General features: G+C 49.9%; 1 protein-coding gene across 7 annotated transcripts; it reads left to right on the forward strand.

Annotated features, from left to right (window-relative positions):
* Window positions 1-240: 240 nt before the first annotated feature.
* Cpt1c (carnitine palmitoyltransferase 1C) lies at window positions 241-22,108 on the forward strand. Of its 7 annotated transcripts, none has more exons than XM_047530098.1 (20): window positions 241-464; window positions 952-1,033; window positions 1,185-1,337; window positions 4,641-4,780; window positions 6,884-7,055; window positions 7,319-7,420; window positions 7,494-7,631; window positions 14,282-14,359; window positions 14,548-14,655; window positions 14,730-14,814; window positions 15,085-15,280; window positions 15,411-15,593; window positions 16,330-16,435; window positions 17,911-18,027; window positions 18,628-18,795; window positions 19,028-19,162; window positions 19,724-19,876; window positions 20,180-20,293; window positions 20,397-20,489; window positions 20,639-22,105. In XM_047530098.1, the coding sequence occupies exons 3-20, from the start codon at window positions 1,197-1,199 to the stop codon at window positions 20,831-20,833; spliced, it is 2,424 nt and encodes an 807-aa protein (XP_047386054.1). In that variant the 5' UTR covers window positions 241-464; window positions 952-1,033; window positions 1,185-1,196; the 3' UTR covers window positions 20,834-22,105. The 7 variants fall into 7 exon arrangements, with proteins under 7 accessions (XP_047386054.1, XP_047386055.1, XP_047386051.1 ...); XM_047530099.1 differs by having other exon boundaries at window positions 18,631-18,795; window positions 20,639-22,103; XM_047530095.1 differs by having other exon boundaries at window positions 20,397-22,108.
* The last annotated feature ends 2,397 nt before the right edge of the window (window positions 22,109-24,505 follow it).

Genomic DNA, 24,505 nt, shown 5'->3' on the forward strand with positions numbered 1-24,505 from the left:
GACCGGAGGACCAAGTTTAAGAACCCCAGGCTCGGAGCAGCAAAACACAATAAAGGAGGCCAGACAGTGGCGAATCAAGCCCGGCAGAAGGAAATTTGAGGCCAGGGTATCCAACCAAGGAAGGGGATTGGACCTTATTTTTTGAAGGGGGCGGAGATAGAACGCGGAGGGATTGGAAGGGGCGGGGATAGGTGGCCGAGAGCTGAAGGGGGCGGGATAAAATCTGGGACCTGAATACCCCGCTAGGCACACGCGAGACCGAAATCGTGGTTTCTGGGTGTCGGGTGATCCTGGGGTTGGGCAGGATTCCGGAGAACGGTCGACCAAGTCGTGGACTTGACGCACGGGCACTGGACATATGCCAGCGGAAGACTTGAGCTCTGAGCGCAAAATCGGGGCGAGGGGGGGCAGGGGATGTTCTCGAGCTTGGTCCCCAGGATCTGATCGAAGACCCCTGACAAAGCGTAAGTACCGGACCGAAGGGGCCGAGCTCTTCCAGGGGCTGGAGGCCAGTGTCCTGGGTTGGGCGTGCGGGCCTCTCCATCACTTGTCCTCGATGCTCGCCTCCGCTCACTGCCTCAGCATCCCTGGTTGCCAGGCATGCGCAGTAGGGTTCTTCCTTCCTCTTACCACTCCAGTCCCTGGAGGGGGAGGGGACACTGGGTCTCCCGAGAGCCGATGAATTTATAGACACCCTGCCCTCCCCCTTGGAGTGGGAAGCGAAAATGGGGGGGGGGGGTCATTGTCAACGTTCGGCAGGTGTTCGTTTCATATGGGCCTAAAACTGTTTTTCTTCGGAACCCAACTCATCCTGGACCAGTTTCCCTCTCCCACCCCCAATCTCGGAGTGCTTATTGTGGGCGGGGCACACTGCCCTAGCACCGCGTTCTCCGCAGAGCAACTAAAGGTGTTAATGTGAGCCATCCTTCCTTCGTCTCTATGCGTTCACAGAGGTTTTTGATTGACGTCCCTCCCCCAACACCTTTGGGTCTCGGACCAGGGCCCTCAAGACCCCTCAGGTGCTTAGGAAAAGGTGAGCAGAGTCTAGGCCCCTGGGTTGCTGGAGGAAGGAGCTGAGGGACCTGTACTCTGTTAGGTCCTGGGGAAAAAGAGATTTGGGTTTGGACCCTGGGTCTGAGGGAGGGGGGATTGAGGACCCAGAGAATGACTCTGCCCTCCCCCAGGTCCGGTGTGACATGGCTGAGGCCCGCCAAGCTGTGAACTTCCTGCCCTCACTGACTTCGGACAGGGGTGAAGTGGAGTTCAGTGGCCCTGTGTTGCAGGAGATCTACCTCTCTGGCCTGCGCTCTTGGAAAAGGCATTTCTTGAGATTCTGGGTGAGGAGGGCTGCTGACTGGCTTCCTTCTGGGAATCCAATTCCTTTTTTCCCAGATGTCTGAGACCCCCTTCTGGGATCCTGTACCCCTTCTGGGATTCCGGATGTCCACTTCCAGCATCCTTTCAGCCATTTCTCCACGGCTTGTCTCCCTGTGGCATTCCCAGCCTTACCTACTGAGGACCCTTGTTCACCTGTCCTCACTTCCTGGACCCCACCACCACCTCACCCTTCCCCACAGAATCCCCTCCAATTTCCACAACTTCTCTCTTTGTTTTTATTTTTGTGGTTCTGGGCATGGAACCCGGAGCCTTACACATGCTAGGCAAGTGCCCCACTGCTGAGCCACACCCCAGTCTCAATCTCCCTCTCCTGGCACACCTACCACCTTTCCCTGTCCTCTCCAGCCTCCAGACAAGGTGCTCCTCATTCCAGAATCCCATCAAGATCTTGGCTGGCACACACCTCAATCCTGAAGGTCCGTCCTTCCCCCCAGTTCTTGCCCGGTGGGCCCGAGTTCCACTTCCCCAATCCTAAAGCCCCACTAGCCCTCTCTAGCATGAACCTCTAAGTGTCTGGGCCTACACTCCTTCACCCCCCACTCTGCTGCCCCAGTGCCGGAAATAATTCCGACTCCCTGCCTCTACTGGTGCCCAGTGTCTTCCCAGAACCTGAGTTGCTGGTTCTAGAAGTTAGTACCCTCTGTGTTCAGAGTCCCTCTGCTCCCAGGTGGAGATGCCAGGTAGGGGGTGTGAAGTTCATTCACAGGGCAGCCCAGAAGGATCTGCCAAAGCTGGGATGTTTGGGCAGGCAGGACCCTACCTCTGTGGCTGTACTGGTTGTTAAGTGGAGATGAATCTGTTCCAGTTGGAGAACGGCCACTACCCCAAGTCCCCAGAGAGTCTCCACAACCCTTCTGGGACCCCTGGGCCTCTGGCCAACTCAGCAACCATGGCCATGTTCTTCCTGTGGTTAGATACATACACATGCACACATACATATGTATACACATAGACACATGAGTCATCTCTCATATCCCACATCCATGGATGTGAAATTATTAGGAAAAAACTGCACCTCTGCTAAACATGTACAGACTTTTTTCTTGTCATTATTGCCCGGAGAATAGACTACAATGACTATTTACATAGCATTTCCATTGTATAAGGAATTACAAGTCATCTAGAGATGCTGTGAAGTATACAGAAGGATGTATGAAGGGTATATGCAAATACCAGGCATTTTATATAACAGACTTGAGCACCTGGAGATTTTGGCATCTTCAGGGGTCCAAAAAATATCAAGAGACAATAGCATATAATTATGTACAGAAAGATACACATAAAGTGTGCATTCCTTGCATTTTGTTAACGCCCAGCAACTCTGCCCACCATTCTAGAATGTTCCTCTGAGCCCCTTTGCAGTCACATTCCCAGCCCTGCGGGGGCTGGAGAGATAGCTCAGTCAGTAGAGTGCTTGCCTTGTAAGCACAAGGCCCTGAGTTCGATCCCCAGCACCCCCCCCCCAAAAAAAAAAAAAAAGAAAGAAAGAAATTCCAGCCCTGCCTGCAAGGCAACCCCTGTTTGGATTTCTATCTTATAGATTGACTGTTGCTTGGTGCCCAGTATCTGCCCAGAACCCGGGTCCCCATTTCTGGCAGTCTAGTGACATCTGTGTTCACAGTCCCTTTGCTTCCAGGCTGAGAAGCAGGGTAGGGGGTATGGGGGCAGCCCAGAAGGGTCTCCAGTAGCTGGGATGTTTGGTATACTACTGCACAGCTGGTGTCGCACTGTAGACCACTTAGGCTGTTATCCTGTACTTGAGTCAAGTCCTGAATCCTTTTTCAGAGTCAGTGTCCCCTCTGCCCAGTGGCCTCCCCAACACCCTCGAGTTGGTAATAATGATTGCTCTGCTCTCCTTGCTGTCACATAGCTGCCTCTGTCCCCTGATGGTTACTTGGAACTCTCGCATCTTTCCTCTTTCACTGTAGGACCCCACAAAGTACTGCGGAGCTGCCACTCCTGAATGAATGGCCTGTGCCCTCAGCTCACTGGAGTTACAGTTCCACAAATCATCACTGAGCCTCACTTCCTTCATTCATAAAATGGGACTGTGACAGTCCCTGCCTCCAGGGATTGTTGTAAACACTGTGTTTAGCAGAGGACTTGGCTAACTGAAGCAACCATTTCAGTTCCATTTGTGTGTGTGTGTGTGTGTGTGTGTGTGTGTGTGTGTGTGTGTGTGAGATGCTGGGGATTGAACCCAGTGGTGCTCTACCAATGAGCCACATCTCCACCCCTTTTTATTTTGCGACAGGTTCTAAGCAGCCCAGGCTGGCAATCTTCCTCTCTCAGCCTCCTGAATCCCGGGTTTATGGGAGTAGGCCACCATGCCTGGCTCTCTAGATTACTTTTAATACCTCATACAGTGTGATACTGTGAAAATAGTTGTTACACTGTATTGTTTCAGGAATAAAGACAAGAAAAAAAGAGTCTCTATGTATTCAGTAAAGATGCAGTTTTTTTCCTAATACTTTTGATCTGTGGTTGGTGGAAACCACAAATGTGAAAAATCATAAATTCAGAGGACTGGACAATACATAATTTCACAGGATTGTGCAGAGGATTTAAAGAGTTAATCCTGGGGCTGGGGATGTGGCTCAGTGGTGGGGTACTTGCCTAGGAGCATGCACAAGGCCCTGAGTTCCATTCCCTGCACCTCAAAAAATAAACAAATAAATAATAGTTAATCCTTGTAAGCGACTCCTGGAAGGCAGTAAGTGCTCACTAAAGGTTAGTGATCCTGACCGTGCTGTCTGAGAGTCTAGTCAGTCAGCCAGAGCTGTCACTCATTCCTCATTTACCCCATGACCAGGTAGTTCTAGAAATTCTAGAAGGTATATTAAGCTCCAGACCTGCCTCTGCGCAGGGGATCAGTTTACCTTTTTGACGATTCACCTTTGAGGTCCTGCCTTAGGGGATCCTCCTCCAGGGAGCCCTTCCTGACTCCCTCAGTCCAAGTAACCTGCCCCCACAGAGTGCCTGTTTCTTGTCCTACTGCCACAAGTGCTCACTTTGTCCTGGATTGACCTCCCAACGGCAGGACCCAGGTCTCTGTTTCCCCACTGGATCCTGAGCACCCACCCCAGGGCTCAGCACATGCTGGGGGCTTGACAAATATCTGAGAATGGTATAGCCCCCAAACTATGCAGGGAATAAAACATTTTCAAACAAAAAAAATTTGAGAATGACGGTGCTCAGAGGAGTGGACAGATGATGGAATGAACACCCTTTCCTCCCTGCAGAATGACTTTCTCATTGGTGTGTTCCCTGCTACCCCCCTCAGCTGGCTCTTCCTCTTCAGTGCCATCCAGCTTGCCTGGTTCCTCCAGCTGGATCCTTCTCTAGGATTGATGGAGAAGATTAAAGAATTGCTGCCAGACTGGTGAGGTTCCCCCACTTCATCCCAGTAACCCCCCCGCCCGTCTTTCTCCTTCCACCAGTAAGTTCTTCTGTCACTGTGGTGTGCCTGCCAAAGAAAAGTCACCTCTGAAACTTCCTTTGGGTCAGAGTCCTAAAGGTACAGCATCAGGAAAAGGAGGTGTCTTCTCTGCATATTTTCTGATCCGGCTGCTTCTTGTTTAAAGGGCTGGTGATAAACTAGAAAATGTCCAGATATGGTTACATGTATTAATAGAATTATGAGCTCTGTCAGTCTCTGGTTATGTAGTCTTAGTCAAGAGACTTCATGCTCACCTGTAATCCCAGTGACTTGGGAAGCTGAAGCAGGAGCATTGCAAGTTTGAGGCCAGCCTCAGCAATTTAGTGAGTCCCTAAGCAACTTAGTGAGACCCTGACTCAAAATAAAAAGGACTGGGGATGTGGCTCAGTGGCACAACATCCACGGGTACAATCCCCAGTACCAAAAAAAAAAAAAAAAAAAAGAGAGAGAGAGAGAGACTTCACTGTTCTCAGTTGTCAAGGTCTTCATCTGTAAAATGGAGATAACAATTCTTTTTTTTTGGCGGTACTGGGGATCGAACTCAGGGCCTTGTGCTTGCAAGGCAAACACTCTACCAGCTGAGCTATCTCCCCAGACCCAAGATAACAATTCTTTTAAAATATTTTGAGTTGCAGATGTACATAATACCTTTATTTATTTACTTTCTTGTGGTGCTGCTGAGGCTCGAACCCAGTGCCTCACACGTGCTAGGCAAGTGCTCTACCACTGAGCCACAACCCCAGCCTGATCACAAATAATTCTTAAGGTTCTTGGACGACTTAATCAAAATCATGTATGCGGTGTATACAGTAGTGCCAGAAGGCTACTAGATGAGAGTTATTGTTGCATTGTTACAGTTGTCATCATCTTTAGAAAGGGTTTGAAAACCAGGTACAGGTGAAGTGGTACTCGGTTCTGATCCTAGTACTTGGATCAATCTTCATGAGGAAGAAGATTCAGGTTTTGTGCAGGTGGCGCCTAAGGGCCGATCAAGGATCAAATGTAGAATTTGTTTTCATTTATCTTTTCTTTTTTTCTTCTTTCGATTGAACCCAGGGGTGCTCTACCCCTGAGCTACATCCCCAGCCCTTTTTATTCTTTTATTTTGAGACAGTCTCACTAAGTTGCCCAGGTTGGTCTCAAACTTGCTATTCTTCTCTCAGCCTCCCGCGTAGCTGAGATTACAACATGTGCCACAGCACCCACCTAGATGTAGAAATTTCTAAAAAGGTTAGATTTATGCAGTCTTCAGAGGGGAAGTGATTTGACCCTAATCCTCCAAATAAGATTTTCTCACATGTGTGATTACAACTTCACAAACATGTTGATTTAGCGTAGCAGCACCTCCTAAACTTGAGCTGTATTGGAATCACCTGGAGGGGTTATTAAAACACCTAGTGGGGGCCTCTCCTGAAAGAGTCTATCTCAGCAGGTCTGGGTGGGCCCAGGAATGTGCGTTTCCAACCAGGTCCCAGGGTTCACAGCTGCTGCCAATCTTGAGGTATAATTTCCTGTATGAGAGGGAGAAATCACCCCTCAACAGAAATAATGGTTCTGGCTTATTAAGCATTTGCCAATTTCTGTGAAAAATGATTTTAGAAGCTTGGTGCCACCAGTCACTGGCACATGCCTGTAATACCAGCGACTCAGGAGACTGAGGCAGGAGGATTCAAAGTTTGCAGTAAGCCTCAGCAACTTAGCAAGACCCTGTTTCAAAATAAAAAGGTCTGGGGATATAGCTCAGTGGTAAAGCACCCCTAGATTCAAACCCAATTCCAAAAAGAAGAGGGAGAAGGAGAGGGACAGGGTAACTTAGCGAGAAGGGGTGGGGAGGGAGCAGGAGGAGGAGGAGAAGAAATAAAGGGGGGCATGGGACACAAGAGGCTCCCCACCCACATCAGATGAGAAAAATTAGAACTTCTCTGCCTGATTTCAATTGTACAGGACACCCCTCCAGCAGTTAGAAGCCCTGGGAGGGCAGGAGGGACTGAGGGGAGGGGGGTCTGAAGCCAAGAGACCCAGGCCAGCATTGCTCTCTCCCTCCAGGTGTGGACAGCACCACAGGCTCCGGGGTGTCCTGGCGGCTGCGCTGTTTGCCTCGTGCCTGTGGGGAGCCCTGATCTTCACACTTCACGTGGCCCTGAGGCTGCTTCTGTCCTACCACGGCTGGCTTTTTGAATCCCACGAAGCCATGTCCTCACCCACCAAGACCTGGCTGGTGTGTGAGGGGACCCACATATCGGGCACGCTCAGGGCGCAATTCTCTGTCCCTCTCTGCAGACCTCTGTCCCCTCCTTAGTGTCCGTCTCTTTCTTTCCTCGTCCCTTCTCTCTTCTCGCCTCTCTCTCATTTCCCTTTCTCCGGGTATCTGTCCACCTCTCTACGTCTGTGTCCCATTCACTCTGATTTGCCCGCCACCACCTCCTGGTCCCCGCCCTCATTCGGTCTAATGACCTTGTAACCCCCACTTCGTTCCCCCAGGCCCTGGTTCGCATCTTCTCTGGCCGCCACCCGGTGCTCTTCAGTTATCAGCGTTCGCTGCCGCGCCAGCCGGTGCCCTCGGTGCAGGACACTGTGCGCAAGGTGCGTCCGGTACCCGGTATGGGGCGGGGAGCGAGGGCAGCCGGGGACGTGACTCTCCGCTCTCCTCGGTCAGTACCTGGAGTCTGTCCGACCCGTCCTCTCCGACGAGGACTTCGACTGGACGGCGGTGCTGGCCCAGGAGTTCCTGAAGCTGCAGGCGTCGCTGCTGCAGTGGTACCTGTGGCTCAAGTCCTGGTGGGCGTCCAATTACGTGAGTCCAGCCCGGAGGCCCCAGTTGGAAGGCAAAATTTCCTCGCCCACCCCTCTCCCAGGGAGCCCTACATCCCGCCCCCACGACCCGCTCATACCCCAGACCCTGCGGCGATCGGAGGCCGCTCCAGGTGCGCCCTCGTTAGTCCCGCCCCACCCGGTAGCCACGCCCCGTGCGCCGGGAATCAGAGGCCTCCCTGGACCACTCTCAGAGGTCCGAGCCCTGGCTCCAAGCTCCAGTGGTCTGACCTCCACCCCAGATCTCCCTGCATTCTGAGCTCTGTCCCCAACTTTCCAGTATTGGAACCTGAATTCCAAGACCCGCCCAACACTTCCTGCTTACGTAGAGCTTCCCCAGGCGGGCTTCTGTCCTGAGTTCCAGAACTAGGTCCCCGTCTGCAGTCAGTCGAGCTCCTTGGGAAACTGAGGCACAGAGTGACTCAGAGTTTCACCCAAAGCAGGACTTGCCAGTCTTACCTTCTGTGGGAAGCCACAAGTAGAAATCAGGCAGCATATGATGAGATGACGATGAAGAGACAGATGGGATGGTGTGAATAGTTCAGGAGTCACTGAAGGAGACGACTACTGGGTGAGATGAAGTATTAGGGCTGAGCCTTGATGGTTGGAGAATATTGGAACCTGTCAGGCTGGTAACAAGGGCATAGAGGAAGGACATGTTTACAGGTAAGAAAGTAGAACATTGTATCCATGGGCTGGAAACAAGAAGAGCTTTATTCTGACTAGAATAAAGGGCAGGAAGGGTAGGAGTCGGAGAGACGATGGTGGATTACTGGGGAGAAGCCAAACTCCAGGATGAGGAACTTTTTTTTGAACTTTTTTGGGAGGTACTCGGGAGCCAGGGAAGGATTTGGAGCATGAGAGGAGCAGGATCAGCTCTGGTGTGTGGGAAAGCCAGGAGGCTGGAGAGGAGCCTAAACTGAGACAGCAAATGGGCTCCTTGTTTGTAGAAGGTAATTGAAACAGTGGGTTTGGAGAAGAGTCTCCAAGGCAGGAGTGAGAGGGAGAAGGGAAGAGGTTTGGGCAAGATCAATATGGAAGGGTCCAACAGATGAACTTGATGAAGGGCACTGAGGAGTGTCTACAGAGGTAGGAGAGCAGGACTTGTTTTCTTTTCTTTTTCTTGCAGTGCTAGAGACAGGCCTTAGGTTTCTGGTTTTATTTTTTTTTATTTTTAATTTTTTTGTTTTTTGTACTGGAGATTGAATTCAGGGGCACCTGACTACTGAGCCACATCCCCAGCCCTTTTTGTATTTTCTTTAGAGACAGCGTCTCACTGAGTTGCTTAGCACCTCGCTAAGTTGCTGAGGTTGTCTTTGAATGCACCATCCTCCTTCCTCAGCCTCCCAAATCACTGGGATTACAGGTTTGCGCCACTGCACCCAGCTACTGACCTTGATTTTTTTTATTAGAGCAGTATAATTATACACAGTATTTGGTTTCATTTTGACAAATTCATACATGCAAGAAATTTGATTGCAATCCCCACTCCCCCTTTTTCTCCCTCCCCCCTCATTCTTGCTCCTCTACTCTACTGATCTTCCTTTCACTCCTTCATTTATTTATTTTTGATTGGTACTCTCTACGTATACATAAAGGTGAAATTCCTTTTGGTGTATATGTCTACAACATGATTTTGTCAAATTCATCCCATGTTTCTTCCCCTGTCTCCTCTTCCCTCCCTCTTCTTCTCCTGCTCCACTGATCTCCCCTGTGGCTTTATGATGTCTGATCCCCTCCACCACCACCTTCTTTCCCTGACTCAGCTCCATCTTCCACATGTGGGAGAAAACACTCCGCCCTTGATTCTCTGAGTCTGGCTTATTCTATTGGCATGGTGTTCTCCATTTCTGTTTGACAGCAAATGCCATTACTTCATCCTTCTTTAAGGCTGAGTAAAACTCCATTGTGTATATATATACCACATTTTATTGATCCAGTTATCTGTGGGAATCTGGGTTGATTCTATAATTTGGCTATTGTGAATTGTGCTGCTGTAAACATTGATGTGCCTGGATTGATACAGTATGCTGATTTTAGATCTTTTGGATAAATACCAAGAAGTGGAAAAGCTGGGTCATATGGTGGTTTCATTCCTAGGTTTTTTTTTTTTTTGTTTGTTTGTTTTTTGCAGTGCTGGGGATTGAACCCAGGTCCTTATGCTTGTGAGGCAAGCACTCTACCAACTGAGCTACCTCCCCAGCCCCTCATTCCTAGGTTTTTGAGGAGTTTCCACACTACTTTCCAGAGTGGTTGCACTCATGTTCAGTCCCACCAACAACGCACAAGTGTACCTTTTCCCCCACGTCCTTGCCGGCACTTATTTATTGTTTGTGGTTTTTTTGTTTTTGTTTTTGTTTTTTGAAACCAGGGATTGAACCCAGGGATGCTTAACCACTGAGCCACATCCCCAGCCTTAGTTTTTTTAAAATAGTTTTTAATTGTCGATGGACCTTTATTTCATTTATTTTTATGTGGTGCTGAGGATTGAACCCAGTGCCTCAAGTGTCTACAAGGTAGACACGCGGTCTACCACTGAGCCACAACCCCAGCCCCAGCCCCACCTTTGTATTTATTTATTTATTTTATTTTGAGACAGGGTCTTGCTAAGTTGCTTAGGGCCTCACTAAACTGTTGCGACTGGCCTTGAACCCACACATCTGCCTCAACTTTCCAAGGTGTGTACTTCTGACTGGACTCTAAGTGTAGTTTTGATCTGCCTTTCCCTGATGGCCAGAGACATTGAACATTTTTCCATTTATTTTTTTTTTGCCACTTGTGTTTCTTCTTTTGTGAAATTTGTTTCATGCTTCTACCCATTCATTGATTGGGTTATTTGTTTGGGGGCATTAAGCTTTTTGAGTTCTTTAGGTATTCTGGATATTAATCCCCTGTCAGAGGAGCAGCTGGCAAAGATTTTCTCCGATTCCGTGGACTCCCTCTTCACTCTCCCAATCGTTGCCTTTGCTGTGCAGAAGTTTTTTTAATATGATGGCATCCCAGTTACTGATTCTTGGTTTTACTTCTTGAGCTTCTGGGGTCTTGTGGAAGTGGGTGCCTGCACCTGTGTGACAGAGAGGCAACCTGGGTTTTTCTCCTGGCAGTTGCAAGGTTTCCTCTGGTCTAATTCCTAAGTCTCTGAACCTTTTTTTTTTTTTTTTTTTTTTTTTTTTTTTTTTTTTTTTTGTGGTGCTGGGGATGGAACCCAGGGCCTTGTGCTTGCAAGGCAAGCACTCTATCAACTGAGCTATCTCCCCAGCCCACTGAACCCTTTTGATTTGGCTTTTGTGTAGAGTGAGAAATAGGGATATAATTTCATTCTTCTATATATGGATATCCAGTTTTCCCACCACCATTTGTTTAAAAGACTGTCTTTTCTCCAACACATATTTTTGGCACCTTTGTCAAGTATCAGATGACTCTAAGTATATGGATCTGTCTCTGTCTTCTATACCATTGGTCTTCATGTCCATGTTGATGCCAATATCTGGTCTTGTATTTTCCTTCATGATCTTTTTTTTTTTTGTATTTTTGCATTTAAAAAAATGTTTTAGTTGTTGATGGACCTTTATTTTATTGATTTATATGTGGGTGCTAAAATCAAACCCAGTGCCTCACACATGTAAGGCAAGTGCTCCACCACTGAGCCACAATCCCAGCCCTTAAACCCGATTCTCATGTGCACACATGGACACAGACATAGACAAACACATAGACACACTGACTGCCCCTCCATGGCACTGCCAGCTTTAACTACACCATTATCTAAGGCACAGCCAACAACAACCAAAACGAGGCCAGCTAAAGTCTGACAGTGACCCTTTCCTGTACTGGGGACTGAACTCAGGGGTGCTCTCCACTGAGCTACACCCCCAGCCCCTTGTATCTTTTATTTTGAGGCAGGGTCTCAGTACATTGCCGAGGCTGGCCTCAAACTTTCAGTCTCCTCCCTGGGCCTCCTGGGTAGCTGGGATCACAGGCATGTGCCACAGTGATTTCTTATCCCTTATCCATGGATCCTATATTTGCAGATTCACCCACTCACTAAGATCTATTTGAGACCCCCAAATCAGTACATGTGGCTCTTTCATAGTCAATTGGAGACACAAAAGAGGGACAAAAATTTGAGGGGCCCAAAGTTCCCAGCTTTGGTTGAACAAGATGACCCTCTGCCTTCTGGTTTCAGCGTCCCTGCTGTGAACAAGTATCTTAGTGCATGTTTGTGCTTTTCTTGATGTTTTTGCTATTTAAAATGTCCCCAGTGTGGTACTGAAGGGCTGCTGCTCTGGAACAGCCTCGACTTGCCTTTTGGAGAGGATGCATGTGTTAGATGAGCTTCCTTCGGGCATGAGTCACAGTGCTGTCGGCTGTGAGTTTGGTGCTGGTGCACAGACAGGATACAACTAATGAGACGGTTTAAACAGAAGCACTCGTAAACCCAGGTGATATTCATCAGCTGACACAAATGTGACGGGAAGCTTACAGGGCCCCATCCCTGTGTTTCCCCAGGAGCAAAAGTGCCACATTCACTCAATGTTGGCCGGGATTGTAGAACATACTGGGAATAAAGAATCAGCTATATGTCAAAAGAGCTCATTGAGATTTGGGTTTGTAGCAAAAATCATCCCCGAGTAGATTTTAAGGAGGAAAAATAAAAGCAGCAAATTGGCCGAGGCACCTGAGAAGCTTCCTGTGCAGGATCCCACTCTGCTGCGTTGCTTCTGGACGGTGGTGTGGCCACATTGTCTAGAGCCTTGGCGACGTGGCATTTCATGGAAGAACTCATGATGTCACTAAAGTCATTGACACAGGGCGATAAAGCAGCTTTTAATAAAACTGGCCTAATTTCCCCCTCTCGTTGGGGATTTTCTAACCAGTCTGATGGGTCGCTACCTCTTCCTTCTTCCCACACTGTTTGGTTCCTGAGGTTAAAATCATGCTCCACTATTATCTCAGGGATTTTCTTCTGAGTTATAGACACCTTTCAGCAACACTTGGTGCTGAAATTTTTTTCTTTAAGAATAATTTTTTGTTATGTTAAAATGTACAGAGTAAAATGCATAGATCTTAAGTAAGATGCACAGTTTGTGGAAGTTTGATGTATGCAGATGCTTCTGTAACTGCACATTATAGAGATTTCTGGAATTTGCCAGAAGCTTCTGGATTTTTCTAGAAGGTCTAGCATATCCCCAGGTCTAAGGGTAAGGAAATGTAATATCCCATAGAGTTTAAGATGCAAGTAAACACATATACGTGATAAATTCTATAATGAAGAAAAGGAAAACATCTTGAACATGAAGTACTCTCAGCCACCTCCCTCTAATTCTGGTCCCTCCCACCATTGCCTGTGAGGAACACTTTCGCTAAGGTCTTACATGTTGATAAGCATATTCTGTACCCCCCAAAAATGTGTCCATATATGAATATACATAATTTTATTATAAAAAAATATACATGGCATAAAGCTTTCCATTTTCACCTTTTTAAGTCTACATGTCAGCAGCATCAATACATTAACAATGTTGTGTTGCCATCTATCTATTGTCGTGTTATCAGTATCTATTTCTAGAAATTTCTCATCATCCTAAACAAGCTCTGTCCACCCTCTGGTAAGTTCTCTTCTACTCTGTCTCTCTGGATTTGCCTACTCTAGATTTTTCATATAAATGGAATTATACAATAGTTGTCCTTTGAACCCGATTCATTTCACTTCAACCTGATACTGACTCTTCAGGATTCACCTGGGTGGTAGCCTGAGTCAGAACTTCACTCTTTATGGTTTCTGGGCTGTAGCTTGAATATCACTCATGATTAGCTAGTGCAAATCCCTGGCTTCATGCCCAGCACCACAAAACAATTTATTTCCTTTTTATGGTTAAATAACACTTTACTATACCCATCAACCACATTTTGCTTGTTCATTCATCTGTGAATGATGCAAAATAATATTTTTTAAAATTTCAAATCAGAACCAGGTACAAGGGGCTGGGAAGATAGCTCAGTTGGTAGAGTGCTTGCCTTGCAAGCACAAGGCCCTGGGTTCGATCCCCAGCACCGCAAAAAACAAAACAAACAAACAAAAAAAAAAACACAGAACCAGGTACAGTGACAGACACCTGTAAGCTCAGTGACTCAGGGGGCTAAGGCAGGAGGATCATAAATTCAAGGCCAATCCAGGCAACTTACCAAAACCCTGTGTCAAAAAAATTTTTTTTAATGTTTAAAAAGGGCTGGGGATATAACCCAGTGGTAAAGCACCCCTGGGTTCAATCCCCAGCACAGAAAAAAAAAAAAAAAAAAAAAAAAAAAAAATCAATCATTCCACATACCTTGTGCTCCTAGCTTTTTTCATTCAAAAATATGTCTTGATACTCATGTAGTTTCAATAAATATAGATAACAAATAAAAATATAATACCAATGCATCTTGTTCTTTTCACATTTGTGTAGTGTTCCACAGCCTGAGTGTGTACATTGATTAGTTAACTGATCCTGCATCCATGGACTTCTGGTTATTGCTATTGAACTACACCTTCCCATAGGAGGGTGACACAGGAAATTTAGTAGGCTCCCTGAACCCACTGTCCCTCCCCTTCAAGGTTCCAGCTTGTGTATCTCTCCACCCCACTCCCAGGTCAGTGATTGGTGGGAAGAATTTGTGTACCTGCGCTCCCGAAACTCACTGATGGTGAACAGCAACTATTACATGATGGTAAGAGGGGAGGAAGGTCTGGAGTACCCCAGGTCTAGGGTTGGTGCCTGGGTAAAATGTGGCATTTGTGGCCCCTGACGTGAATCTGGGGCTGCCGTCCCCAATAACCATTTTACCCTGTTTCGGATTCGGAGCCCCGGTCTGGGACAACCTGGCCTCAAAACGCCGTCCCCTCCTCTGGTCCCCAGGACTTCCTGTATGTCACACCCACGCCGCTGCAGGCAGCTCGCGCAGGGAATGCAGTTCATGCCCTCCTCCTGTACCGACACCGGCTGAACCGCCAGGAGATTCCCCCGGTAAGACAGCCCCTGCGGGCTGGGGACAGAGGCTGGTCCCAGAAGGCAGCTCATGAGCACACGGCCTCCTGCAGAATTTGCTGATGGGAATGCGCCCCTTGTGCTCTGCCCAGTATGAGAAGATATTCAACACCACACGGGTGCCAGGGGTCCAAAAAGGTGAGACCCCCGCCTCCCCGCCCACGTCCTGGGAACCAGCTGCTTAGGTTTGGGCTCTACTTCCATCCTTCCTGTGTGGCCTTGGGGAAGTTATTACTCTTTCTGAGCCTGTTCCCTCGTCTCTAAAGTGGGATGAGTGGGACTACGGTGGTGAAGATTAAAAGGGTATTAAGAACTGCCCAAGGCACGCGGGGAGTGCTGAATAAATGGTCGTTATTCTCCTCCTGCACCTGGCTTCCGCCTCCATGCTCCTGCCAACACCACCCCTAGACTACATCCGCCACCTCCAGGACAGCCGACACGTGGCGGTCTTCCACCGGGGTCGATTCTTCCGCGTGGACACCCATTCCCAAAATGACCTGCTGTCCCCGAGGGCCCTAGAGCAGCAGTTTCAGCGAATCCTAGATGACCCCTCACCTGCCTGTCCCCACGAGGAGCACCTGGCGGCCCTGACTGCCGCTCCCAGGTGAGGGGCAGAAGGCAGGGGCTTCCAGAGGCCGGGTCAGCTCCTGGCATGGTGGAAGGACAGGTGGGGTCCGGGTGGAGGCTGGGCAGGGCGAAGGGCCAGGTGGGCTCAGGCTCGTCCCGCCGGACAGGGGTATGTGGGCCCAGGTTCGGAAGTCCTTGAAGACGCGGGCCGCCCACGCCCTGGAGGCGGTGGAGGGGGCCGCTTTCTTCGTGTCTCTGGATGCCGAACCAGCTGGGCTCACCAGGGAGGACCCTGCAGCGTCTCTGGATGCCTATGCCCATGCCCTGTTGGCTGGCAGAGGCCACGACCGGTAAGTTAGCCCCGGGCTTGGAGCCCACCCAGACCTGAACCCCAGACCCCGCTATATAGACCTAGGACCCTTCTCCACCAGACAACAAGACCCTGAACCCCAAGCCTGGGCAAGAGATCCAGGGCTGAGGACCCCAGATCCAGTGCTGTGGGACTGGGAGAAATTTGATCCAGAGAGAACCCCTCAACCTGGTACCCCAGATCAGACCAGGACCTAGGGGCTCCAGACCTAAAACCCACAAATCCCTGAGCTGGACCTAGAAAACCTCTAGATCTGGGACCCTAGACTCATAACCCAGACTCAGCATCTGAGCATTCCCAAGACCCAGAGATCCCAGATCTGAGGGCCATCAAACCCCAAACCTCAGATTCAGACCACTGAACCCACCCTCACATCTTCATGCAGGCATCCCAAACCCAGGTTCCCTAGATCTGAGATGCCTGCCCCCTCCCCCAACACACAGACAGGGAGAGCCTCAGAAAACCTCTCCATGCCCACGGCCCAGGAAAGTCCTCTTGACTCCTGGGCACCCCCAACCTTTCTCAGTCAGTTACCTAAAATTCCCCAAATGCCCTAAATCTTAGACACGTCTGTGAGACCCTGCAGAGTCACCTGCTACAGCACTCCTAGAGGTCACCATGCCAAGATTCCAGCTGACCCCCGGTTCCTTACCCTGAAACCCCCCTTCGAGGCCTACAATGCACTGCGAGCCCTCCTCCTGAACTCTCTTCCACAGCTGGTTTGACAAATCCTTCACCCTGATTGTCTTCTCCAATGGGAAGCTGGGCCTAAGCCTGGAGCACTCGTGGGCTGACTGCCCCATCACAGGACACATGTGGGAGGTAGGCTGGGGAAGGATAGGCAGAGAGGAGGCCTGGGGTGATGCCTTCCTTTGATGAATGGGTAGTGGGGATCAGAGAAGGGAAAAGTGATTTTCTCTGAGTCACACAGCAAAGAGTTGCAGAGTCAGAACATGCATCCAGAGTGCTCTGACACCATAGGGTAAGGCTTTCCACCAACACACACTGAGGCAGTACTATCTTGCAGCTCTGGTTTGCCATGTAACCTTGGGCAAGCTACTCCCCTCCTCTGAGCTTCACATCCCCTTCTTCAAGTGAACGGGTTGTGTGTGTGTGTGTGTGTGTGTGTGTGTGTGTGTGATGCTGGGGATTGAACTTAGGGGTACTCTACCACTGAGCTACTCGAGGGTCTCTAAGTTGCTGAAGCTGTCCTCAAACTTGTCATCCTCCTGCCTCAGTCTTCTGAGTAGCTGAGATTATAGTGTGCACCAGGGCACCCAGCCTAATTATATCTTTAAGTGAAACTCAACTCAGTTTCACCTTTGACCTTTCAGACCACTTCATAACAGCTTGTCATCTCTGCATATTGACTGGAAAGGTGGAGATGTGAGCTGGACATGGTGGCTGGCACTCACTCACCTGTAATTCCAGCTACTCAGGAGGCTGAGGCACGAGGATCACAAGTTAGAGGTCAGCCTGAGAAATTCAATGAGATCCTGCCTTAAAATTAAAAGAAGAGAAGAGGGGCTGGGCTGAAGATGTAGCTCAGTGGCAGAGCACTTGCTAACATGCACCCTGAGTTTGATCCTCAATACCACAAAAAATAAATAAATAGTACAGAGGTAACACAGGTAAGGAAAAGATGAACACAAACTCTTACATCACAAGTGTGGTGTTCTTTCTGGGGTGGCACATGACTGAAATCCCAGTGACTAGGGAGGCTAAGGCAGGAAGATCACAAATTCCAGGCCATCCCCAGCAACTAGGGGCTGGGGATATGGCTCAGTGGTAGCGCACCCCTGGGTTCAATCCCCAGTATCACAAAATAAAATAAAAACAAGCGAGATGTTCACTGCCATGTGTTGAATGTCAAAATGGGGACGTTAATCCTGTCTTCCTAGGGGGTTGTGAGAGGTCATTGAAATGTGAACCTCGATGGCAGGTGCCTGGTTAGGGCTGATTTAAAATATTTGACACTAGCAAGGTGTGGGTGGCACTTGGTCAGAATAAATGCAGGTAGATCCCCTGCAGCTTCTTCTCTCCAGTCCCAGGATGGTGGTGTTGGGGTCCTGGGAAGGTGGGCTGCTGGTGGTGACTCTGTTTGCCAGCTTGTCCAGGGTCGGTAAGCACCAGCTGAGCATTAGCCTTGTTCTCAGTGAACATGAACCGGGGAGCCCGCTGTGAGCCTCAGAGGTCTGTGGTCCTTAGGGAATGCCCTTCCCGGATGAGAAGCGGCCTGGTCAGATGACCCCAGTCCACAGGAAGGAGGGGCTCTCACAGCCTCCATTTGTCCACAGTTCACTCTGGCCACAGAATGCTTTCAGCTGGGCTACTCAGCAGATGGCCACTGCAAGGGGCATCCTGACCCCACGCTGCCCCAGCCCCAGCGGCTGCAATGGGACCTTCCAGAACAGGTGAAATCAGGCCTCCTTCAAGCCCCCAAATCCTAGCCTTGATTCTAAAGCACCCCCCATCCTTACCCTTGACCTCAGAATCAACCCTAGTCCCAACCATAGTCCATAGCCCCATGTACAAATCAAATGTGTCCACGGCCTCAGAGCCCAGCCTGCCAGCCCCTTGCTCAAGCCTCTCAGACACAACTGGGCCTACCCCAGTCCTGTCCCATCTCCAAGCCCAGCTTCTTCCAACACCAGCCCCTCTCATTCCCAATGTAGGGGCCATTCCTAAACTCAGCCCATCCTCAAACACAGCCCCATCCTCAACTTTGGTTCAGTTTCCACACCCGCCCTGTGCTTGGTCACCATTCCCAGCCCAGTTCCTCAGGCACACACTCCGTCTGCATCTCCGTTTCCAGCTCTGGCCACATCTCATACCCCGTTTCACATTCTGTGCCATCTCCATCCCAGTCTGTGACTTCTCCTTCCTTCCGCTCCATCTCTCCCCTCCATACTCCACCCGTCCCTGACTCCATCCCCACCTTCTCTTCCAGCCCCATTCCTGGCTCCGGCTAGCCCCATCTGTAAGACCAACCATTCCTTCTCCCTCCCCCCTAGCAGATTCATCCGTCCATCTCCCTCGCCCTGAGAGGAGCCAGGACGTTGTCTAGCAACATCGACTGCCATGTCTTCCCCTTCTCCCACTTTGGCAAGAGCTTCATCAAACGCTGCCACCTCTCTTCAGACAGCTTCATCCAGATGGCCCTGCAGCTGGCCCACTTCCGGGTCAGTCACAATCTCCCATCCCAGCACCTCAGGACCTCAGCTTCCTTGGGTTCCCAGCACCTGCCTCTTCAGCCTCCTCCCTTAACTTCTCTTGGTTGTTGCCATTGTGGATCCGCCATCTAGATTTCTCCACACACTGTGGGCAGGAGTCTGGAGGTCTGGACAAGGTGGGTCAGGTCTATGATGACTTCCTGAGGCTTGCTAATGGGCTCCTCTCTTCCTTGTCCCCCAGGACAGGGGTCAATTCTGCCTGACTTACGAGTCAGCCATGACACGCTTGTACCTGGAAGGCCGGACAGAGACAGTACGGTCTTGCACGAGGGAGGCCTGCAACTTTGTGAGAGCCATGGAGGACAAGGAGAAGACAGTGGGTGTGGCCTCCTTGGAGGCTTCCTTCATATGTTTGCAAACATTTATGGCCAGGCTCTGTGATGGGACTCCAGGGACAAAGAATGAACCAGACAGAGACAGAGATAGCCCAGCATAGCATGCTCTGCTTTCATGGCGGTCACACAGAGTAATGGGGGAGCACGGGAGAGGGAGGCTTGTTTCCACTATGTGGCTCTTGGCTTATTTAGCCTCTGTGTGACCTTGTGACCTCCATGCACCAAGTCCTTATAACTTCTGCTCAGAACCTACCCTCAGGCACTTCTGTTCCTGCTCTCCCTTTCCTATGTGGTTCAGTGGAAGGAGTTTGGGCTCTGGAATCAGACAGACCTGGGAGCCCACCTGGTTCTGCCTTGCTTGCTGTGTGACCCTGGGCAAGTGACTTCCCACTGCTCAGCCTGTTTCCCCTCTGTAGAGTGGTGTGAATATCTCTGCCTTGCAGGGATGTCGCAAGCTGGCTAGATGCCAGGCATGCCCCAGGCCCAGCAATAAGTCCACGTCTTGTCTTTCCATGACCTGTTACCTCTCCGGGGGCCCCCAGGACCCGCAGTGCCTCGCCCTGTTCCGCGTGGCGGTGGAGAAGCACCAGGCTCTGCTGAAGGCAGCGATGTGCGGGCAGGGAGTCGACCGCCACCTCTTTGCGCTCTACATCGTGTCCCGATTCCTCCACATGCAGTCACCCTTCCTGGCCCAGGTCGGGGTGCAGGGAAAGGGTTAGAGGGGACTGGGGAACCGCGGGGAAAGGGAGTAGTTTCAGGGCAACGAGGGTGATGTTGAAAAAGAAAATCTGCAGGGGAGGTGGTCGGAGAGATCCGGGGAGAGAGGGGGAGGGCGGGGCGCGGAGGGAGGAGCTGGGAAGGATGCCGGGCAGGACCCCGCTCAGCCAATCAGTGGTCGAGGAGGCCCAAAATGCCAGGGATGCTGGGAGTGGAACTGAGCCAGAGGAGCCAAGGGCAGGTCTGCCTTTGCTGAACTCGTGATCGTCTTGTGTTCTCAGGTTCACTCGGAGCAGTGGCAACTGTCCACCAGCCAGATCCCTGTGCAGCAGATGCACCTGTTTGACGTCCACAACTACCCCGATTACGTTTCCTCGGGTGGCGGATTTGGCCCTGTGAGCGGAGCTGGGCACCTGGGTTCTGAGGGAAGAGGAGCTGGGCGGCCCTCCTGCCGGCGGGGAGGGGGTTATTTTGTTCCTTCACCTTCTCCCACTCCAGGCGGACGACCATGGGTACGGTGTTTCTTACATCTTCATGGGGGATGACATGATCACCTTCCACATATCTAGCAAAAAATCAAGCACAAAAACGGTGAGACCGACTGGAACACGTCCTCCACCCTCCTCCCTCAGACCCAGGGTTCCAGGCCCCAGCCCCGCTTTCGGAGCCAGGAGTCTGACCCCTCTTGTTGCCCAGCCCCACGGCCCGCTCCCAGCTTCCCCTCTGTGTGTTTCCTCCAGGACTCCCACCGGCTGGGGCAGCACATCGAGGATGCTCTGTTGGACGTGGCCTCCTTGTTCCAGGCGGGGCAGCGTCTTAAGCGCCGGTTCAGAGGGTTAGGGGAGGAGGACTCGGGACACAGACATGGATTTATCTCCATGTCTGTAGACTCCAAGGAAACCACGACATCCACGACTCATAACCCCTTCCAGTAGGGAGCTGGTCTCCCTCCAGCTGGGCTGGCGCAGGACAGGGTGGCTTGTTTGGTAGCCCTACATCTGGCCAATAAAGATATGTGAGCTGGGTGTGTGGTTTCCACTGCGCCCTTGGGCAGGGTAGGGCAGGGGTGGCGGAAGTGAGGATCAGGATGCCAGAGGAGAAGAGTTTCCATCCATCCCAGACCCACCATGGATTCTCAGTTATAACTACAACCTCAACCACAGCCCCAGCACCAGCCCAGCTCGCTCTGGTCCTGCCTCTAAGTCATGGTGAGCCCAGCCCTTCATGACCAGCTCCAATCATACACCCCAAAGGTTCCCTTGAGCTCAGTTCCTGCTGCCCCACCAGCCACCCATCTCAAACCCCTCTACAAACCTAAACTGTGGACACACTAGGTAAACGCTCCACCTCTGAGCTACATCCCCAGCCCCTTCCTTCAAGAGTCTTACTCAACCCAACCCCAGTCATTTCAACCTCTGTCTTCATGATGGATTCTGCCCCGACTAGGGAGTGTACCAGCCAGTGTCCACCCTCCTAACCACTGCCATGACTCCAGCAATCAATGACTCCATGATCCCATACTCCGGTGCCACCGACTCAGCTGCAAATAGAACCAAACAACCAATACAAAAAACCTTGCCCCAAACTCCGCCATCCCCCCCAAACCTCCCTCCCATCTCCCCCATAACCTAAAGTTTTGTGTCTTTAAGCACCCTGTTCCCTGATCACACCTCTATTATACCTCCAACCTGCTGCCACTACAATTCCACTAGCCTAACCACAGTTGATTCAGCACCAAGCCCAACCATCCAACCCATGATTCCAATACCCAGGACTGCAGCCACCACTGCTTCCACCAGGCTCAAGGACACTGACACGACCTAACTGAGCGAGCCAGGCTCCACAGTCGGCCCTCCAACTCTGTGGTGGTCTCAAACACTGTCCACAGGATTTTCACATCCCTCCCTCTAAAAGGCGGGGATTATCTCCCTCCCCTGAGTGTGCGCCTGACTTAATGACCTTCTAGATAAAGGAATATGGTAGAAGCGACTAGATCATAAGAAACTCTTCGGCTTCCTTTGTGCCCTGTTTCTGAATCTCTTGCTCTGGGGGACAACAACTTTTGTGTCATGAGGACACTCAAGCAGCTTACCTGAGAGGCCCCTTTGTCGAGGCCTCCCGTCAACAACCTGTGAGGAAACAGTGAGCACGCCATCTTGGAAGCAGATCCAGCCTGTCATCAGCTCTCATGGCTGCAGCCTGGCTGACGTCTTCACTTTGACCTCATGAGGGACCCTGAGCCAAAGCCACCCAGCCAAGGCACTTCTGAGTTCCTGACTCTCAGAAACTATTTGAGATAATAAATGTTGTCTCATGCTGCCATGTTTTGAGGTAACATTTCTTAAAACAGCAATAGCAAACAAATACAAACTCCAAACACCTTAGCCTCAACCCATACCCTTCAGCCCACTCCATTTGCAAACCCCATTTCCAAATCCATATCTCAGGTGACCTTCCAATGACCTCACACCTCTTGGTGTCCACACCTTTGTATTATCAACAGCTTTGAGATTGGTGGTACTTATGACTTGCATCCAAAAAATAGAACATGGCAAAGGTCACTATTTACCAATCCCTCGTATAGACTCCATCTTAGCAGAGTGAGGTGACAGATTGTCCTCATGGGCTCACAGCCCTGTGGAGAAAGTGGCTTTCACAAGGAACTGTGGGTGGCCAAATCCATTCCAGGCTACTGACAGCAAAGCTCTGGGGCCCTTTGTCAAACAGCCACAGACTAAGGACATCCTGTTTCTTTAATGCTAATCTCTTGCTGTCACAATAAATTACCACAAACTTGGCATAAAACACAAATTTATCATCTTACAGGTCAGAAGTTCAGGTACAGCTGGGCTCAGCTAGCGACTCTACTTAGTCCTCAGCATCAGCAGCAGCAGGTCAAGTCCTTACCCTGCCCTATCTCTCTTCTCCTTTGCTACCTCCCTCTCATTTTTACAGATTTAGGGGACTAGACTGGGGCCAGCAGGATAATCCAGGATAATTTCCCCAACTCAAGGTCTGTAGTCTTAATCCCATCTGCAAAGTCTCCTTAACCATAAGGCATAATATACTCATAGGTCCAGGGATTAGGGTGTGGCCACCTTTAGGGGCTACTATGGGTCAAATTGTGTACCCCCAAAAGATATGTTGACCAATGCCCAGTATCTCAAAATGGGATCTTATTTGAAAATTGGGTCATTGCAGATGTAATTGGAATGTGTTCATACAGGAGTAGGCAGGGCCTTTATCCCAAGATGGCTGGTGTTCCTGGAAGAGGACAGACCCAAGGAAGCACAGCCAAAGCTCCAGGCAGCCAGCAGAAGCTGGAAGAGGCAGGAAGGCTCCTTCCTGGAGCCTTTGGAGGGAAGCGGCCCTGCCGACACCTAGATTTGAGTCTGGAAGTCTCCAGAACTGTGAGACAGAATGAATTGCTATTGTTTAAGCCAAGCTGCTCAGATACTTGGTTATGGTAACCCTGGGAAATTAACACACCATTCATCCCTCTACTGAGTGTGATAACTGCGCTGTGATTAGGCAAGAAGTTAACATTAGCAGCTGGAGAAGGCTGTTCCAGAACCCTGGGCACTGCTTTGAAAAAATAGACTTGTTGTTGTTTTTGGTGCTAATTATAGAGCTGAGGGCCTCCCTCATGCTGAGCAAGTGTGCTACCACTGAGCTTCATCCTCAGTCCCAGGCTTTATGATTTTATTTTTATTTACTTATATATTTTTATTTATTTATTTTGAAATAGGGTCTTGATAAATTGCCCAGACTGGCTTTGAACTTACCATCCTCCTGCCTCAACCTCCAGAGTCACTGGGATTGCAGGCATGTGCTACTGTTCCCGGCTCAATGTTTTTAGAGCAGTTTTAAGTTTGCAGAAAAATTGAGCAGAAAGTACAGAGAGTTCCCATGGACCCTTTGCTCCCCAACTTACCACCTCCCCCATTGTCGATGTGTCCCCCACTAGAGTCCTTGCATTTGTTGGGGTTGATGAGCCTGCAGGGATACATCATGATACCCAAAACCTCTGCATGACTTTTGCAATCTTCTATAAATCGAAAGCTATTTCCAAATGAAAAACATTGTTTAAAATGTTATTTTAAAAATGTACTTAGGGCTTCTTGTGACTATTCTGACAGATTTGAGAATCACAAGACTTGCAGAAATAAGACAAAAGACCATTTGTTCATGTATTCATTCCATAAACATTCATTAATATAAAAAAATGTAATTTTTTTTTAAAAGCTCTAACCTGACCGGGTATTTGATATTAAGGAATTACGTTAATTCTTTGTGCATGATAATGGCATTGCGGTTATGTTAAAAAAGAATCTTTCTCAAGAAATGCATGCTAAAGTATTTATGGATAAAATAAAATGCTGTGACTGGGCTTGCAAAGGGCCCAGCAGGGAGGGCTCGGGCGGCTGCCTACTGCTGCTCCAAGTTTCCACAGATCCAGCAACTTAAATGGCACTAATTCACCTGGCAGTTCTGGAAGTCAGAAGGGCAGCACAGTCTCACTGGGCGACATCAAGGTGTCAGTGGCTTACATCTCTTCTGGAGGCTCTGGAGATTTGTTTCCTGGCCTTTCCCAGCTCCTGCAGGCC

The sequence above is a fragment of the Sciurus carolinensis genome, chromosome 16 (assembly GCF_902686445.1).
Source record: "Sciurus carolinensis chromosome 16, mSciCar1.2, whole genome shotgun sequence".
Lineage (NCBI taxonomy): Eukaryota > Metazoa > Chordata > Mammalia > Rodentia > Sciuridae > Sciurus > Sciurus carolinensis.